Below are 20837 nucleotides of genomic sequence, written 5' to 3' on the forward strand. Positions count from 1 at the left end.
TGGTCTGGTCACATGTCCCTGCATGCGCTGCTGAGTCATAGCAGCCATTCTCCACAGGGCATCTGGAACATTCTCAGGAACGCTCACCAGGTGGGGGGATAAGCTGCTCCTCAGGCCTGTTGTTACCCAAAATGGCCCATTACCCTGAATAGGCCCTTCACAACCAGCTCTCTAGCCTAGAAGCATTTTGCCTAGTGAGTATCACCCGGGTGTAACTACATTTGAAATACAGACACATAGTCAATATTCATAACCTCAGATACAAAAATGATACACAAATAAGATAGTCCTTTTCAGGAAATCATAACTTTTCCTATGACACCTGACAAGACATATTTTGTACAAAATGTATCATAATTATGTCATAATCATACAACTCTGAAAAATAGGTGGTATGATGTGACAATGAGGTTATGTGGAGGGCCCCCTCCTAGGCTTTTTATTCCCACCACCTTGGTATTGGTCCAATACATGGGATTAACGGAAAACAGTAAGACTCACATAGATTCACATACAAGCTAATGAGGAAAAACTCCACTTTGTCAAAAATTCCCTGCTCAGATAATAAGAATATGGCAGAAGGGATATACTATCAACCACATGACTGGGATGGTGATGGTGATTGGGAGATTACAGAGGCTTTAATAATTAAAAAAAACCTCAATATTAATAGGGGATTTGAACTAGCCCTATATTGACTGGGTACATCAGGACAGGATGCAGAGATGAAGTTTATTGAAATCTAAAATCACTGCTTCTTGGAACAGCTAGTACTGGAACCCAGACAGAGCGAGGCAATTTTTTATTTAGTTGTAAGTGGAGCACAGGATCTGGTCCAAGAAGTGAATACAGCGGGACCGCTTGGCAATATTGATCGTAATCAAATTAAATTTAACACCACTGTGGCAGGGAAAAGACCATAGCAGCCCAGCAGAGTAGCATTTCATTTCAAAAAGGGGAACTGCACAAAAATGAGGAGGTTAGAGAAAGAGAAATTAAGAGGCACAGCGCCAAATGTGTAATCCCTGCAAGCTGCATGGAGATATTTTAAAGACACCATAACAGAGGCTCAACTTAAATGTATATTTCACATTAACACCCATGGTAAGCCCTGCAGCTGCATGACAAATGTAGTTGTCTAATTAATACACATCGTGTAAAAGAAGTGTTATCTCCCCCTCCCTTCCTTTCCCAGCTACACAAGAGAGCCCTGGCTCACGGCCCCTTCATCTCTCGCTGAGAATCGCTGATTAGGGAAATTTGTAGCAACAGATTATTGCAAAGAAATGTATTTTCAAGGTAAAAATGCCTGTATAACATGCGTAATGCTGTGAACAATAGATGGGGTGGGTATACTCATTATAAGGGTGCTTCTCTTACTTAAGGGTTTGGGGGTCTTGTAACAGATGTAGGCATTTACATACTAACTTAGATAAAAAGTTTGTGCTGTAACTAATCCAGTCCAGTGCTTACTCGACAATTGGGTGGAGGGGAACAAGTATCGCAATAAAAAAGCCTGTATTCAAATCTGTCTCTGGGTCTACCTGCTCCTTCTTTTCTAACGGACTCAGAAAGTAAAAGCATACATTTTTAAGTACATCAGAAGCAGGAAGCCTGCTAAACAACCAGTGGGGCCACTGAATGAACTAGATGCTAAAGGAGCACTCAAGGACAATATGGCCATTGCGGAGGGCAGCTTGACCCCGCATCCTTCCTGATAGGAATTGTGTTGAAGTTGCTGATATATGCATTTTAAAAAAAGTAGGATGTACCCTCAGGAATGTCTATTGGGGTCTCGAGGCTGCAGACTCTGAAAAAAAACCACACCTGGTTAATCAATAATCAAAAGAAACCTCTTGCTTGATCATTAAAATTCCTTGCTTAACAAGGTTTCTTTAAGGGACATGTCATTCTATTACTGATGTATAAATAAGGGGAAAAATCTTGAGATAGTGGGACTCTTTGGGGACTCTTTTGGACTCTCTTTGGAATCTCCCTCTAGATACATCTTGGGGTCCCCACCGGCAGATGGAAGATTTGGCCACCAGAAGCCTGCTGCTGTGTCACTCGAGAGCCACACTCAGCTTTGGTAATTATCAAGGGTTGGGGGTGTTTTACTAACCTGTTGCGGACGTTGAGACTAGTAAAGTTGAGACTAGCAAATTTTAGCTTTAAGTGAAAGCACTCTTGTGTTGTCCTCTTTGTGCCAGCCATCTATCGGTCGGTCGGCTCCGTCTCCCCTGATTTATTTCCTGACACCTCCTTGCACAGAGTAAAAGTTACCAAGAGCTTTGGGTTGAAAGAACCCTGGGTAACAGGCTGAGGATTTGAGGGAGATTCCTAAACTTGAGCCATTCTTTTCAGGTGACAGATTTGAGGAACTGTCCCAGATTGAGATGTCATTAGAGCAAATTTTGGAACCAGGACCAGATGGTTTCACCCAAGAGTTTGGAAGGAATTCAAATGTGAAATTGCAGAACCACTAATAGAATTGTAGAGTCATAGAAGATTAGGGTTGGAACAGACAGTGCACCGGCAGTGATAAACAAGCAAACAGAGTGTTGGGAATCATTAAGAAAGGGATAGACAATGTGATGGAAAATATGATATTGCCGCTATATAAATCCATGGTATGCTCACATCTTGAATACTGCATGCAGAAGTGGTCAACCCATCTAAAAAGAAAAGATACATTGGAATTGGAAAAGGTCTGGAAAAGGGCAACAAAAATGATTAGGGGTATGAAGCAGTTTCTGTATGAGGAGAGATTTAAAAGACTGAGACTTTTCAGTTTGGAAAAAAGACCACTAAGGGGAGAGATGTTAGGAGGCTATAAATTCATGACCAGTGTGGCAAAAGTAAATCAGGAATTGTTATTTACTCCTTCCAGTAACAAAAAACTAGGGGTCACTAAATGAAATTAATAGGCAGCAGGTTTAAAAAACAAAAAAAAAAAGTATTTTTTCACACAATGCACAGGCAACCTGTGGAATTCCTTGCCAGAGGATGTTGTGAAGGCCAAGAGTATAACAGGATTCAAAAAAGAACTAGATAAAATCATGGAGGATAGGTCCATCAATGGCTATTAAGCAGGATGGGGAAGGATTGTGTCCCAGCCTCTGTTTGTCAAAAGCTAGGAATGGTCGACAGGGTATGGATTCCCTCTGGAGCACTTGGCATTGGTCACTGTCGGAAAACAGGATACTGGGCTAGATGGACCCATGGTCTGGCCCAGTATGGCTGTTCTTATTATCTAATGTCCACTGAGGCAGGGAATGGTGTGTGGGTATAGTATTGTGTGTATTCAATATCTCTTGTGCTGTCTAAAGTAAAGGAAAGGTTTTAGAAACTCCGTTTGCAGGGCCTGGGTCTGTTTGCTTTAACAATCATGTGCCTCGAAAGAGAGAAACCGGAAACAGAGTGCACTCAAGGGGGAGCTCTGGCAAGGGTGTGCTGAACCAATTGGAGTGTCTGGGGGAGCTGAACCACGTTAGGGTGAAGGGAACAGCTTGAGGACCTCATCACACAGGTTTGGGATCACCCAGCCCCACTCCCTTTCCACTCACAGTGCTCTAGCATCCATGTGGCAGCTCCAGGTTTGCTGTCGCAGCCTTGCTCAAGCTCCCATGGCTCAACGCCCGCCAGAAGGGTGTGTTTGGGTCCCACACACTGGAACCATGTGCTTTGGAGTCAGAGCAGCATTCAGGCCCTGCCACTGGCTCTGGGTTTCTAGGCACAGACTCAGGATGCAGCTTCCATTCTAGCGCCTCCCTCTGGGTGCGGGGAGCTGCACACCAAGCGCCAAGGCCCTGAGGCTAGTTTCCTTTGCTTTGTACCTCGGCAGGCTTTTCTCCTACAGTACAGAGTAGTTTGCAGTCTCTTTCAGGACACAGAAGTAAATCTTATATAATAAAATTAGATTTCAGAGAGCTCTAGTTCTATAGCTACATTGCTGTGACACTGTGTACCCCCAAAGCAAAACCCTGGCACCCCACATTCTCCACTGTTATATAGTTGCAAGAAATCTTGTACAAACTATGTCATGTGAGGTATCTATGGAAAAGCTGTGGTTTGCTGAATGTGATTATCCTATTTGTGTGTCTTTATCATTTTTGCCTCTGAAGTAACAAATATTGACTATCTACCTGTATTTCAGATGCATTTCCTCCTGTGGTGACTCCCACAAAGTAGTTAACATCCAGTGTAGACAGCACTTTGTGAATGGATATTCAACTTCATGGCTCATCAATTGAGACAATGGGCCATGGAAGAAGTTTGGCCCCATCTGTAGCTGAAATACATGCAAGGGCATGTGACCAGCTCATGTGACACTGGACTCGATCTTGTGCCTGTACGTTTCCAGTTACTGTGCTGGTATCTCTGTTTGGGACAATGAAGTTCCCTCCACATGGCAGAAGCAATACAAGGGGAATTGACATCACCACTTGGTCTCACTCCCACCACAACTCAACACTTTAAAACACAGTTAGAAGAAAAAGACATTGACTGGAGAGGTGGTCAGTGGTTGGAAAGGAGAAATGCAGGAACTTCTCCAAAAGTCCACAAATGGGAACAATTGTGTCCTGCATATAATGAGGCAGGTGATATTAGTGAATACTTCACTATCTTTGAGATAGTGTGTGTAATTTGTAAGATTCCTGATAAACAGAAGATGCCCACTTTAGTTGCAATGTTAATTGGTAAAAACTGGATATACTCAATAAAATGCCAACTGGGAATCTTTTAGATTATTCTAAATTCAAAGAAATGGTTTTGAAACAATTTCAGATTATCCCTGAAACATATAGAGTAAAGTTTACAAATCCTAAGAGGGGTGCTGATATGAGTAAGTGGAATATGTAAATAAAATGAAAGGTTTGATGGGAAAGTGGACAAGGGGCAAAGATATTATAAGCTTTGAAGGAATGTTTGATGTTGTTGCTCAGGAGCATTTTTTAAATATATGTACAGATGATGCAAAACAATGTCTGTGGGACAAAAGGGTGAACACTGTGGATGAGATGGCTTCTCTAGTTGAAGATTTTGAGCAGACACAAGCATTTATTGTAAATAAACCACAAACAGAGAAGTTAACACTTGTGGGGAAGCATGTTCCGTTTACCCGCTTCCTCCACAGAGGGCTAGCGAACATGCAAAGTCCTCTTACATCTTTACATCACCAGACCCTGGCATACCAAGACACCAAAGAGAACCTTAGACTAAGATCCCTACTGAAGGGGACACTGAGGGGAAAGGAAAAACAGTAACTAAATACATGCCAAGGTTATTGGAGGAATTGTACGACCCAATGGAGGGATGTGATCATTCCCCTCTACTCAGCACTGGTGAGGCCTCATTTGGAGTACTGTGTCCAGTTTTGGGCCCAACACTACAAGAAGGATGTGGATAAATTGGAGAGAGTCCAGCGGAGGGCAACAAAAATGATTAGGGGGCTGGAGCACATGATTTATGAGGAGAGGCTGAGGGAACTGGGATTGTTTAGTCTGCAGAAGAGAAGAACGAGGGGGGATTTGATAGCTGCTTTCAACTACCTGAAAGGGGGTTCCAAAGAGGATGGATCTAGACTGTTCTCAGTGGTAGAAGATGACAGAACAAGGAGTAATGGTCTCAAGTTGCAGAGGGGGAGGTTTAGGTTGGATATTAGGAAAAACTTTTTCACTAGTAGGGTGGTGAAGAACTGGAATGGGTTACCTAGGGAGGTAGTGGAATCTCCTTCCTTAGAGGTTTTTAAGGTCAGGCTTGACAAAGCCCTGGCTGGGATGATTTAGTTGGGTTTGGTCCTGCTTTGAGCAGGGGGTTGGACTAGATGACCTCCTGAGGTCCCTTCCAACCCTGAGATTCTATGATTCTATGAATGGATGGTGAACAAACCAAATTGTTAAAGCAAAAGGCATGGTATAATAAAAATACATGGAAAATTGGTGATGGTGTTAAATCTGATGATGCAAAGTTTGTTGCTAATGGTAAATCTAATAACAAATTTTGTACTGATGGTAAATCCTATGAAAAGGTGTAACATGCATGATTTTGAGGGAAAGCTTTTAGCCATGCTACATGCAGTAAACAGGAAACCTTATGGGGATACTGCTTTTCAGCTAACACCTGTAAACAGGTTCAAAGCTTCTCTCAGAAGGGAAACCATAATAAACCTGGTCTGCTGTGTGAAAGGGGAAACTGAGTCACACCACCTCATGGCATTGATGACTATCTGTGTTGAGATATCACCAGTTGGAAAAGCACAATGGTAAACAATGCTGCACAGACATTAATAGGGTTTTTCTTGGAACCCAGAGAAGGCACTTGCTAACTTTTGAGATCACTAGACTGAGGGCTAGTCCACACTTACCGTCCGGGTCGACGCGGTGAGTTCGACTTCTCGGAGTTCGAACTATCGCGTCTGATCTAGACGCGATAGTTCGAACTCCGGAAGCGCCGCGATCGACTCCGGTACTCCACCACTGCAAACGGCGGTGGTGGAGTCGACGAGGGAGCCGTGGAGTTCGACCCCGCCGTATCTGGATGGGTGAGTAGTTCGAATTAGGGTACTTTGAATTTAGCTATGCTATTCCCGTAGCTGAATTTGTGTACCCTAATTCGAACCCCCTTTTTAGTGTAGACCAGGCCTGATTTACAAAGTGTTGATAGGTACAGAGAACTGTGCAAGAACACCCGTGGGTAACACCACAACGTTTGCAATACTTGGGAGTTGTATGGTCAAAACCTAATTAAGGCCTTGTGCACACTGCCACTGCATTACTCAGTGACTAACTCTGATGCAGTAAACTAATGGGGGAGGTGTGACATTCTGCACCCAAAACAACACCCTGGCACCCCCATATTTAGCGTGGTGATATGATTTGATGTGTTTTATATAGATTTGGCACGTAATGTATCAATGGAAAAGTTATGATTTGCTGAATATGATCACCCTCTTTGTATGCATGTATCTTTTTTGTACCTAAAGTTATGAATATTGACTGTGTACCAGTATTTCAAATGTGTTTGCTCCTCAGTAACAGCCACAATGTAGTTTACAGCTGATCTAGCCAGCATATTATGAATGAACCATTCAAGGAAATGGTGCATTATTAACACAGTAAGCGTTAGAAGAAGATTATCCCCACCTGATGGACTTTCCTGTGAATATTCTAGCCAGGATATGGATAATGGAGCCTGCTATGAATTACCGAAGCAGGCAAGGGCACATGACCAGCTCATGTGACACTGGACTCTGTCTTGTGCCTGAACTTTTCCACTAACTGCGCTGGGGCTTTTGCTTGGAAAAATGAAGTTCCCTCCATATGGCAGAAGCTGTAATAGTGGAAAGCGACATCGTCACTTGGCCTCATTCTCCCCACAACTCAACCCCTGGAACCACCTTAGGATAAGGAATGAACTGGGGATGTTGTCCCAAGCTGAAGGGATTTGTAGCCTGTGTCTGAAAGATGGGTGGACTGTTTGTCCCATCAGGGTGACACACTCCTTGATTGAAACCCTGTCTAGGGTATAGAACTTAGATAGCAATTGTGTTTATTTCTTAAGTAACCAACTTTTATCTGTTCTCTATAACTTATAATAACTTAAAATAAATCTTTCTGTACTTAGTACATCTGCTTTCTATTGATTTATCTAATACAGTGTGTTGTTTGAAATGCAAAAGGGAAATCTGCTCAGGAACTGGGGCTGGTGCATTGTCGTCTCCACATTGAGGGAAGGGGGCAGGGCAATAAACGTACACTGGCCAGTCTTCTGACAAGGGCAGGACAGTGCAGCTCTGACGTCCTAGGCTGGGCAGCTGGGGGAACTGGCTGGAGCCTCGCTATTGCTGGTGCATGAGTGGCTAGTAAACGTTTTCACGTAACTGCAGGTGGGTGGTATGGCTGTGTCACAGCCTCACAGAGTGAGAGGGGGCACAGGTTGTTATGACAGAGGGCTCAGAATTACTCCTGTTCCAGGTAATAATTGGAGATATACCAATCTCCTAGAACTGGAAGGGACCTTGAAAGGTCATTGAGTCCAGCCCCCTGCCTTCACTAGCAGGACTGATTTTTGCCCTAGATCCCTAAGTGGCCTCCTCAAGGATTGAACTCACAACCCTGGGTTTAGCAGGCCAATGCTCAAACCACTGAGCTATCCCTCCCCCCTAGGTTACACCAGTAGGCGAGTGACAAAGACGATCCACAGGATGGAATGCGAGCCATACGAGCAAAGGCTGAAGGCTGAAGGCCCACCTAGTGAAGAGGCCCTACTGCAGTATGAGTCCATTTCCTCCTTACCATGTGCTCCATTACTGATGGAGAGACCGTAGTTATGGCAGGGAAATCAAACCTGCTGGGTTCTGTCTGTCATTCTCAGTGTGACTTTGGTCAAGCCATGTCTCCCTGTACCTCTGGCTTTTGAAGATCCTTCAATGAAAGGTTCTACATGGTCTGAAAATAGTGACTGATGGGAATTAATGACCTCTGATCTCTTAGCGAAAATCCCCAGTGCCAGCAGAAAGTGTCATTGTGACAGGTTTAACAAAGTCAGTCACCAAGCAAAATAAACTAAAACACGCAAATCTATGTCTAATCAAACTGAACACAGACAATCTCACCCTCAGAGATGCTTCAGTAAGTTTTTTCCTCAGACTGGACACCTACCAGGCCTGGGCACAATTCTTTCCCCTGGTCAGGGCTGGCTCTAGGTTTTTTGCTGCCTCAAGCAAAAAAAAAATTGGCTGCCCCCCTCCCCAGCCCTGTGCTCCCCACCCCTCTGTGCACTCCCTTGCTGCCACAGCCCTGGGTTCTCCTTCCCCCACCCACACCCCCTGCCGCCCTAGCAATGGGCTCCCCCTCCCCCCAGCCACCTGCTGCCCCAGCCCTGTGCTCTCCCCCCAGCCTGCACCCTCCTGCTGTCCCAGCCCTGGGTCACTGGTAACTCACTCCCAAGGCAGGTGATTCAGCAGGAATTTTGGATGTGCACAGAACACAGGCAGGATTGGTTCCCATATGGTTACTGAACTGCAGTAAAGTGGAACAATTTTCAGCTTGTGTGATTGGAGGATATCTGGATGCATATTATAAGACTGTCCTCCATAAATGAGAAGTTGAGCTGCCTTTATTATTCTTTTGTTCCACTCTTTCTTTCTATGGGGAATTTGCCAATGCAATATCACTGTCTTCCTTTTAAACAAATAAAAAAAAAGGCAATGGCTGTTGAAAATAGCAATTCTAGTCCTAAAAACCACTGGGAAGCATTTCTTGCTTCTTCATTTCTTATCCTACTTTTTCTACAGCAAGTTACAGTGGATCAGTATATTTGATTTGAGAGAAATGAAGTAACAGCTGCCCAAACTGAGCTTGAGCACTGCTGAATTTTGTGGTGTTCAAATCTGGAAGGTAGGTGCTAGATTCCCTTTCTGAATATTAGCTACATCTGGAAAGGAAAAGTCAATTTCTGCTTCCATGGCTCAGAAGTGGAAATCCTCCTACATGCCTGGTACTGTATCTAAAGCTGCCCAGGTCCAGTAGAGCCTCCCCTCCATTAATTTTTATTTTAAATTCTAGTGGGATCCATGTACCTCCCTTGCTAGGCTTCAGCTAGAGAGGAGCACTGTCCATTTAGCCCACCCAATTCCTTCTTTGGGGGCTGCAAGGTGAGGTCACACCAGTATCCCTAAGCTAGTCTGGGGATGTCTTCTGAAGGGGATATCTGGGCCAAAGCCTTCTACTCCTTGGGCACACTTGTTCCCCATTCACAGTGCCACCCCTTTCAACTCACAGCATGGCTCAGCTACCTCACTCCCTACCCCTCCCTTTCCTGTTGATAGCTGCCATGGGATTGCTGGGAAATGTAGTTCTTTCCCTGCTCCAGGGCTGGCTCTATAGGCAGGAGCTAGGCAAGGAACTACAGCTCCCAGAGTCCCATGGGTTCTCAGCTCCCATGTGCCATCCCCAGCTGCTCCCTGGCTCTGCTTCTGCAGGGTTGTGAGAGGGGAGGGAGGGAGTTTAAAAAAAAAAGCCCAAATGCCGCCCCCTGGAAATGTGCTGCCCCAAGCACCTGCTTGTTTTGCTGGTGACTAGAGCCGGCCCTGCTCCTGGTACAGCTCTTGTCCCAGCTCAGGTGGTAGTGAGGGGATTCTTCATGATGGCTCCTCTCCTCCCTTTGTTCTGTTCCACCCATTTATGTATCTTTTGCACAAGGCGGGAATCCTTTGTCCCTCTCTGGGTTCCACCCCCCCTTCTCAATGGAAAAGCACCAGGCTAAAGATGGATTCCAGTTCAGGTGCCATGATCACATGTCACTGCAAGACTTCATTGTCCACTTGCCAGCACACAGGTACGCAGGAAGACTTGCAGGTAAAACACACCCATCTGCAGTCAATTGTCCTGGTTAATGGGAGTCAACCAGATTCCAAACCACCATTAATGGCCCACACTTTGCATAATTACACTAGGATGATCACACTCAGTAGATTATAAGATTTGAAATGATATGTTACAAGAGACCTTTTGCATGAAGCATATTCCAGTTACATTATATTCACTCATTAGCATATTTTTATAAAACCATATAGACTGCAACGAAATAGTTGTCTCTCCCCTCAGTCATCTTTCTCCAGATCTGTCTGTCTACTGTCTACCCAGCCATTCTGGGCATTTACACAGCATCCGACCCTATGAGACCTAGGCATTATCCCTAGTTTTCTTAGTAATCAACTATAATTTTTAAATATACACAAATACACAGAGCAGCCAATTCCTCTCTGACTCATCAGAGAGCCCAAGAGTTCTCATCTCCCTTTGGGAAGGTCCCTTAATTACTGTTTACTGCTAAAGTTGGATAACAAACACAGAAGCGCAGACATGGAAAGAGAGAGACTGGTTAGAGAGTTTCTGGTCTCCAGATTGTTTGTATTCTGATGCCGCTTCTCCCCAAGGGGCTGAGTGAACCCCACTGGGACTGCACAGAGCTATATTATAAACAGTGCACATCCTGTGTCGGCTCTCGGCGTGGGATGCTGCTGCAGATATTGGCCTGAGAGAGGTGTGGGACACGGCTACCTGAGGAATATTCCCAGAGAAGACGCTTCCGTCTCAGAAATCACAGGTACCATCTCTTGCTGTTTGACATACCAAGTGCAATCTATGCATCAGATAGCGAATAGGTCTGTTTTCATTTCCGCTCTGCACAGCCACTAAACACCCCAGGGCCCTTGCCACAGGTGCTGAATTTGCTCTAGTATCATGGGCCAAAATGTCCCGCTTTACTGCATCCCTCGGTGATGGGCTCCAGCCCTATGGGGGCTGCATTTCAGTGGCACAATGGATCCTCCAGGATGAAAGTTGTTAGTAGAAGTCCGATACAAGGCCAGATTAAATATGTTTAGACTTTCAATGTAATTGAATGTTCCCTTGTCCGTGTGTTATAAAACAGAATAAATATAAATGTCTGAACTACTTTCTGTATTGTTAGAGTCATAGAGTTCAAAGTCAGAAGGGACCATTAAATCATCCAGTCTGACCTCCTGTGTAACCCAGGACATTAAATTTCACTCAGTTACCTCAGTACTGAGCTCCATAACTTGTGTTTGAGTAAGGCCTGGTCTACACTAGGATTTTATATCATGGAATTGAAGAGCCACATGGTGAGAAGTATCAGAGGGGTAGCCGTGTTAGTCTGGTTCTGTAGAAGCAGCAAAGAATCCTGTGGCACCTTATAGACTAACAGACGTTTTGCAGCATGAGCTTTCGTGGGTGCATCCGAAGAAGTGGGTATTCACCCACGAAAGCTCATGCCGCAAAACGTCTGTTAGTCTATAAGGTGCCACAGAATTCTATGGTGAGAAGGTGCTGCAAGGATCAGCTAGTCTAACCCTCTGCCAAGATGCAGGATTTGTTCTGTCTAAATCACCCCAGACAGATGACTATCCAGCTTCCTGTTCAAAACGTCCAGTGAAGGACTTTCCACAACCTGCCTGGGTGTCTGTTCCATTGTCCTCTTGTTCTTACAGATGGGAAGTTTATCTAAGATTAAATCTAAATCTACTATGCTGTAGTTTGACCCCATTGCCTCTTATCCTGCTCTATGTGGCATCTTTCCTCCATTTTTACCCTCCCTTTCCAATCTAAGCATACCCGTTTCCTTCAGCCTTTGCTCGTATGGCTTGCACTCCATCCTGTGGATTGTCTTTGTCACTCGCCTCTGGATCCTTTCCAGTTTCTCTACATCCTTCCTATATATTGGAGACCCAAACTGGACACAATACTCCAGCTGAGGCCTAACCAGCGCCAAGAAAAGTGCTACTATCCCCTCCCATGACTTGCATGCTCTGCCTCTGCTAATGCAAATGAAAATTGTATTGGATCTTTTTTGCAATAGCAAAAAAAAAAAATCACACTGCTGAGGGATGTAGCTATATCAACCTAACCATGGTATAGACAGCATGAGGTCTGCAAAGGAATTCTTCATCGACCTAACTACCACCTCTTGGGGAGGTGGATCACCTGCGCTGAGAGGAGAATCCCTGCCATCGGTGTAAGTAATACCTACACTGAAGCGTGATGACAGCTCCGCTGTAGTGTTTTAAGGCCCAGGATTGAATGCAAGGAAATGATAAAACTGCTTGTTTGTTTGCTGTTGCTGCCACCTACTCTCATAACTTGCATGGACACTGTTATATCCTAGGGGCAGCCGGTGTAGGAAGCAATCACTTGAGGCCAGAGAGCAGACAGCTAACCAAAACCTCCATTTTATTTACAGACACAGAGAGCTCACTCAGCCGGTTGAAACCGGCTGAGCTATCCCTTAATAGTCTAACTCAGTTGCCATAGTAACAAAACCCATGACAACCAAATACACAACATATTCCTCCCCCCCTAATAAGAACATCCCCTAAATAAAACACACACTAAACTAGAGAAGGAGGGTAGACTGCCTCCATTCCCGGATAAACCCTGGGGATTATTTTGCCCCATAACCGTGGGTTCGCCCTAACTAAAGATCCAGCCGATGAGGAGGCCTTCTGTCTCTAGGTGGATTACGGCGAACTTCTGGTGTTGTTGCACCCGAAAGTACTAGGGGCTCAGGGTCCGCAGCACGAATAGGTGAGGAGGTGGTATCAGCTCGTGCTGGGCAAAGGGGTATCTCAGCTGCCGGCAGTAATGGAGGAGAACAGTCAGGAACAGGTGACTCATGATTCGGTGTCTCACCAGGAGGGGTGAAGTCAGACCCCTCAACTGCAGATGGGTCCTGAAGACTGGTATGACCTGGCAACAGCTGATCTACATGTCGCCGCCAGGTAAGATTCTCTGCAGTCCGGACTGTATAGGAAACAGGTCCTGTTTGAGTGATGACTGTGACCGGGACCCATTTAGCTCTGGAAGTATAATTCCGAGCCAAAACTGGCTGCCCTGGGCTAAAGGTTCGGTCTTTTGCTCTGGGTGCCCGTCTGATTACTTGATATTGCTGCTGATGTTGCACAGTTTGTCTGGGTTCAGAAGGTTTCAGCAGATCAAAGCAAGTGCGCAGCTGTCGTCCCATCATTAGAAAGGCTGGGGAAGCCTGGGTCGTAGCATGAGGTGTCTTTCTTTAGGAAAGTAAGAAGGTATCCAGACGCTTTTGAATGGAGTGTTGTCCCTTTGCTGATTTCAAAGCGTTTTTCATTGTCTGCACAAATCTTTCAGCTAATCCGTTGGTGGACGGATGATATGGTGCTGACGTGATGTGGTGTATCCCATTTGCCTTCATAAAATTTTGAAACTCCTGAGAGACGAACTGCGGTCCGTTGTCGCTCACAAGTTGTTCTGGCAGACAAAAACGACTAAAGAGTCCTCGTAGTTTTTGAATAGTACTCTCTGCAGTAGTGGACTGCATTATAGAGACTTCTGGCCATTTAGAATGGGCATCTACTGCCACCAAGAACATGCTTCCTTCAAGGGGGCCAGCAAAGTCAACGTGAATACGTTGCCACGGGTTTTCAGGCCAGTCCCATGGGTGTAGGAGTGCCCACTGGGGTGCATTTCTTACACTCTGACATGACATACAAGCTTTTGCCTTCTCTTCAATAGCACTGTCCAATCTAGGCCACCAAAAATAGCTTCGTGCAATTTCCTTCATGCGCACTATTCCACAGTGACCGGAATGTAGCTGTTCTAACATCTGTGATCTCAGGGGTGGTGGAATAATGACACGCCTCCCCCACAACAAACAACCAGATTGGACCGATAACTCCGTCCGCCTGGACATGTAGGGAACAAGGTCGGGTGAGACCGGAGAGGTTTGTCGAGATTTTCCATGCATCACCAGGTCCATAACTTGGGATAATACTGGGTCAACGCGGGTTGCCTTCTTTATCTGAGTAGCAGTGATGGGTGTATTCTCTACCTGTTCAAAGTAGAAGATTTCCTTTTGGGCACTATCTTGATGTTTGACCGGTAAAGGCAACCTTGAGAGGCCATCTGCATTGCCGTGCAGAGTGGATTTCCGATATTTGATTTCATATGTGTGTGCAGAAAGTATCAATGCCCAACGTTGCATACGACTAGGAGCTAATGGGGGAATGCCTGTGTAGGGTCCAAAAATTGATGTCAGAGGTCGATGGTCTGTAAGAAGAGTAAACTTTCGCCCAAACAGGTACTGATGAAACTTCCTAATTCCAAAAACAATTCCTAATGCCTCATGTTCGATTTGGGCGTAGTTAGTTTCTGCTTTGCTTAGAGTGCGTGAAGCAAAAGCAATAGGTCTTTCTTCTCCCGAAGGCATAATGTGTGACACGACCGCTCCCACTCCATAAGGGGAAGCATCGCAGGCCAATTGCAGGGGTAAGGATGGATCAAAGTGCGTTAGAACTTCAGAATTTAACAATGCATCCTTAGCTTTGTTAAATGCAACATCACAGGCTTCAGTCCACTTCCAGTCCTTGTTCTGCCCAAGGAGCTCATGAAGTGGTTTTAGCAGTGTGGCTAACTGTGAGATGAACTTTCCATAATAGTTCAGTAGTCCTAGAAATGAGCGTAGCTGGCTTACATTTCGAGGTGGGGGAGCCTCCACAATAGCTTTAACTTTTGCAGGGGCCTTATGAAGACCTGCAGAATCAATGATGTGTCCCAAATATTCAACAGAGGGCTTGAAGAATTCACACTTGTCTTTGCGAACTCGTAGGCCATACTCTTCCAGTCTTTGTAGGGTAGCCTCTAAATTCTTTAAGTGATCCTCTTCATTTCTTCCAGTGACCAGGATATCATCCAGATAGCACTGAACTCCTGACAAGCCACACAAGATCTGGTCCATAGCCCTCTGGAACAGGGTGGGAGCCGATGTGATTCCGAAGGGTAGGCGACAGTATCGATAAAGCCCGTTATGAGTCACAATAGTCAACAGCTCTTGGGACTTTTCATCGACGTGCATCTGTAAATATGCTTGACTCAGATCAATCTTACTGAACTTTTGTCCCCCAGCCAGGCCTGCGAAGAGGTCATCGATGCGGGGAAGCGGGTATTGCTCTGCACACAACACTGGGTTGACAGTGACTTTAAAATCACGACAAATCCGGAGAGAGCCATCTTTCTTCACTATTGGAACGATAGGAGTGGCCCATGAGCTATGGGTAACTGGTATTAGGACTCCATTGGTGACCAGGCGCTCCAGGTCTCCTTCAACTTTTGGCCTGATGGCATATGGCACAGTTCGGGCTTTCAGATATTTTGGTGGACTGCCAGGTTTAATGTTCAATGTCACAGTGATTCCCTTCATACTTCCCAAATCATCTCCAAAAACAGCAGCATGTTTCCTTAGTATAGGGGTTAGACTGGTTTCTTTTTTAGTCATCCGGTGCACTTCTGCCCAGTTCAGCTGAATCTTCCCAAGCCAAAACCTACCCATTAAGGCTGGGTAGTCACCTCTCACCACAAACAGTGGCAATTTAGCCGCCTGTCCATTGAGCTCCACCTTAACATCAATAGTGCCCAACATGGGCACAACTTCACCTGTATACGTCTTCAGAACAGTTTTTGTTGCCTTAAGCGGAAGATGCTGTAGCTTTTCCTTATACACAGTCTCAGGAACCAGCGAGACAGCTGCACCGGTGTCTAGTTCCATGCGTATAGGTTTGCCCTCCAATAAGGGGGTTACCCAGTATTCATGTGAGCCCGCTGCCAAAGACAAAACATGCAGTGGCACTTCCTCTTGTGAGGAGGTGTCACCTTGATCATCCTGGGTCTGCTCTAGGGTATGCAAGGTTCCTCTTTTTGTCGGCCAGACCACAGGCCTCTTTTTCTTTTGTTTACAGGCATACTCAATGTGTCCCTTTTTGCCACAGTGTCGACACACCAGGTCCTTACACCAGCATTCTGATGCCTGGTGACCCAGCTTACCACAGCGGTAACATTCTTGAGACTGCACCGTTTTGTGGGTCAGTTCTTGTGACACTTTTTGCACCCTAGGGGATGCACCGATGTATTGTGCCTCCCTTGTAGCCAGTTCCATGGAGACAGCAATATCAACAGCCTTCTGTAATGTAAGCTGAGCCTCTGTCAGTAGGCGCTTCCGTATAGCTTCACTGCAGAGTCCACACACTAACCTGTCACGCAGGGCATCATTTAACATCTCTTTAAATTCACAGTGTTCTGCTAGCTTTTTTAAAATGGCTACAAATTGTACAACTGTTTCATCTTCCTTTTGGTCTCTTTTGTGGAACCTATATCTTTCAACAATTACCAGTGGTTTTGGGGAGAAATGAGACCCCAGGATTTCCACAATGTCACTGTAAGATTTAGTCTCAGGCTTAACAGGGTGTAGTAAGCTGCGCAGCAGAGAGTAGGTTTTAGCCCCTACAACAGTTAAGAATATTGGCACCTTCTTCGCTTCTGTAATGTCATTTGCAATACCAAAAAGCTCAAAACGCTCAGTATACACATGCCACTGCTCTGTATTCTCATCAAAAGGCTCCAGGGGCCTGGTCAGAGTAGCCATGATTTTTAGTTTCACTTTCACAGTCAGTGCAAACAAGCAGCTTTTTTTCTTTGTTTGGTCTTTACCTTGACTTCTACTTCCTTCTGTTACTGGAGCAGCACCAGGATCCCATCCTCGTCGCCAGTGTTATATCCTAGGGGCAGCCGGTGTAGGAAGCAATCACTTGAGGCCAGAGAGCAGACAGCTAACCAAAACCTCCATTTTATTTACAGACACAGAGAGCTCACTCAGCCGGTTGAAACCGGCTGAGCTATCCCTTAATAGTCTAACTCAGTTGCCATAGTAACAAAACCCATGACAACCAAATACACAACAGACACAAATAAAGAATGTTTATCATTCAAATCACTTTGCTTTTAGAGCCAACCCCCCCCCACACACACCACCACCACCACCATCCATACACACACAGGCACACCCACATTCTTGGGGCGGGGGAGATCCCAAGAGAGGGCTGACTTTTAGAGCTGAGTGTCTTTTGAAAAGCTGTCTGTGGGGGTGGAGTGTAGGGCAAAGTGTGAAGTCCCAGAAATCAGAAAGGAGAGTGCGGGTGGAGTCTGGGAGGGCATGGGACAGAGCTCGGAACGTGCTGAAGGGGAAGGAAGACACACATCTGCTCAGTCTGGAGGGTTATGGGAGACTGCAGAATGTTGGTTTCATGTCCAAAAATTGTATCAACCTCTTTGTTGAGTCCCCTAGTGTATGCCTCATTTTCCTTTCTTTCCTGCTTCTTAATTTCTCTCCACGGCCTGCGTTCCATCTTGTCTGTATCACAGAACTGTAGCACCTCCTGAAACATATCTCACTTGCTCCATCTTGGGCACTTTCTGATCTGGTGGAGACACTGGGCTGGGGTGAAGGTAATGCCTCCTTTTCGAGGCCATATCTGGTGAAGCCCAAGTAACAATAAACAGAAGCATTGTTGTGAAGTACACACATAGCAATGAAATGCTAAAATAAAGGATACCCCTGGTAAAACAGCAATCACTTTCTGGCTGACCCTTGACAAGCACACATGCCACAAGGATTCTGAGTGTACCCAGTGTGGAGGGACATTGCGCATGGGAGAAAAGCAATATGAAAGGGGTTGCGGGGCATTCTGACGGAACAACACTCTAAAGTTTCCCACCCGTTTCCACATGCAGGGATCATTGTGACAGATTCTCTTTCATGAAGGTAAGCAGGAAAGCAAGGGTGCATCTACTACCCGCTTGTGGCTTCCGCTGCGGTCACTATGCTGCTCGCCTGTGTGCCTCTTTGGTTCTTGCCCAAGTAATTGCGGAATGGCGAGGGAAAGTGTCCCTCAATGGGGGAAAGAACAAAGCAGCTCTGCCAAGGAACCTCCAGCACAGGATTATGGAGTACGTGCAGGAAAGTTTCCTAGAGAACTCTCTGGAAGATTCTCATGAAATCTCCCTGTGTTTCAACAGTCTGCCCCTCCCCTCCCCCCACACTGCCTAGCCGCACGGGGAAATGCCCAGCACACAGAAACCCAGCCAACCTTGTACATTTCTCTGCCCTTAACCCACCTCCACACTTCACAAAGCAAAACCACTTACTAGGGGTCTCCTCTCCTGCTTCTGGCTCACCGGATTGTGACTGCAGAGACTACCTGACCACCTCCAGAGTGGGGAACAGCTCCTCACTGGACACAGCACTGGGGGATCCTGGCCTGGGCACCACATCTTCTTCTGCCTCCACCTCTCCCTCAATGCCAACAAAACTTTTGTGTAAAACTCTTGTCAAAGTGGTGTATTATGTCACTGAAACTGAGGAGTTATATCACTGAAAATGGTTTTGCAGTGTGTACACCTCCACTGTTTCTTTGCCAAAAGCTGCTTGTGTGTGAAAAAACATGGCAGTGTAGACAAGGCCTAAGTAACAATGATGGAAAATCAGTATCCACACTCGTGTGTCTCCTACTGGTGCCTAGTAAGGTTTCCCATACCATGATGTGTAGGAATTATTGAGTCAGGGAGCACCACAAAATATGGAATTGGCATTAGTAGGGTCAGTTGTTCATAGTTCATTTCAATGACAATGTCATTTTTCAGTGTGTGAAGAGCGACCAATCTGCTTCACCCATAAGAACAGCCCCCAGTATTGCATGTAGTGTCTCATATTCACATTGTCTCTCCATCCAGGTATTTGTACTGCAACCATCACCTTCGGCATATACAGGAGGTCAGAAGAACATACGGTACGTTCAGGAGACACCATTCTGCCTCAGAGTTGGACACCTTATCCCCTACTCAATGTCAGAATACAACACAACCGACTTCACCAACCCCTCCACCTTCATCCTGCAGGGCATTCCTGGCCTGGAGGCAGCCCATGTCTGGATCTCCATCCCCTTCTGCATCATGTACATCATAGCCATGCTGGGGAACTTCACCATCCTGTTCACTGTGAAGATGGAGCTGAGCCTCCATGAGCCCATGTACTATTTCCTCTGCATGCTGGCCATCACCGACCTGGTCGTGCATACATCCAGCCTTCCCAAAATGCTGAGCATCTTCTGGTTCAATTCCAGGGAGATCGATTTCAGTGCCTGCCTCACCCAGATGTACTTCATTCACTGCTTCTTAGTGATGGAGTCTGGGATCTTCCTGGCCATGGCTTTTGATCGCTATGTGGCCATCTGTGACCCCCTGAGACATTCCACCATCTTGACAGACTCCTTTGTGGCCAAGATTGGCCTGGCCGTGATGCTGCGTGGCAGCATAGTCATACTGCCCTTTCCCCTCCTAGCGAGGCAGTGGCCGTATTGCAGAACCAACATCATCCCCCAGCCATACTGCGCACACATATCCGTGGTGAACCTGGCCTGCGCCGACACCCACGTCAGTAGTTACTACGGCCTCTTTGTGCTATTCTGTGTAATGGATCTGGATGCAGCTTTTATTGCTGTGTCCTATACCCAGATCCTTAGGGCCATCTTCAGCCTCCCCACAAAGGATGCCCGGCTCAAGACTTTGGGGACTTGCAGCTCCCATCTCTTTGTCATTTTAGCCTTTTACATCCCTGGTCTCTTCATCTCCCTCATGTACCGATTTGCCCAGAATGTGCCCCTGCATTTCCACGTTCTCATTGCCAATGTGTACCTCTTAATGCCCTCCGTGCTAAATCCCATCATCTACGGGGTGAGGACCAAACAGATCCGGGACAGGCTGCTCCGGCTCTTTACTCATAAAGGGACTTAAAGTTTTCTCCTGGTTCTCTGGCTCTCAGACCAAGATCCATGAAGACCTGGCTGGTGACATGGTGCTGGGCCCCCTTCCCTGAGTCAGTGACAGGACAGTCAAAGTGACATTAAACCCTTTCCTGGACTTCTAGTGCTGTGACAGTGTGACAAACTGAGGAATCATTCTGTGTACAACTCATTCTCTCATAGGATGGCCAGCTTTCAAATTGCTGATAATTGGACCTCTCAGGCCCTGCGCCCTGCCCTGCCTATTCACCAAGGCCTTCCTGCACCTCAACTCTTTCCACAAGGCTGTTTCCTCTGTCCCACCTCCCCAGGGCCCCACTCCCTTCTCCATCTCTTCCTCCAATGCCCCACCTCAGCTCTGCTTTTTCCCCCAAAGCCCCACCCTTGTTGCTCGCTCCCCTCCTCTCCAACCCCATCCACTTCCTGGATCATCTCCACATTCCTCCCCGCCCCCAGTCTTGGCTCCCTCTCCTCTGGGGCTGGGACAGGATCTGCCGCAGCCTGGCAAGGAACATGGAGTGAGTGCAGTGAGTACACAGCGCTGGGGCATACCGGTCAATCCAGGTTGGAGAGGCAAGCCAGGAAACTGTATAAAATCAGCTGAGGGTTGGGAGCAGGGCTCTGAGGCAGTCAGCGGAGATTGTGCATCATA

General features: G+C 46.2%; 1 protein-coding gene and 1 long non-coding RNA gene across 2 annotated transcripts; both read left to right on the forward strand.

The window, feature by feature from the left end:
- The first annotated feature begins 461 nt into the window (after window positions 1-461).
- LOC123375670 lies at window positions 462-4421 on the forward strand. Its single transcript, XR_006581552.1, has 3 exons — window positions 462-490; window positions 2003-2089; window positions 4157-4421. It is a non-coding gene; the product is annotated as an uncharacterized LOC123375670 (long non-coding RNA).
- A 14808-nt stretch (window positions 4422-19229) lies between these two features.
- On the forward strand, window positions 19230-20177 carry LOC123375624 (olfactory receptor 52M1-like). The gene has a single exon (XM_045026692.1). It carries the CDS (start codon window positions 19230-19232, stop codon window positions 20175-20177), a length of 948 nt encoding a protein of 315 aa, XP_044882627.1.
- The last annotated feature ends 660 nt before the right edge of the window (window positions 20178-20837 follow it).

The sequence above is a fragment of the Mauremys mutica genome, chromosome 1, assembly GCF_020497125.1.
Source record: "Mauremys mutica isolate MM-2020 ecotype Southern chromosome 1, ASM2049712v1, whole genome shotgun sequence".
Classification (NCBI taxonomy): domain Eukaryota; kingdom Metazoa; phylum Chordata; order Testudines; family Geoemydidae; genus Mauremys; species Mauremys mutica.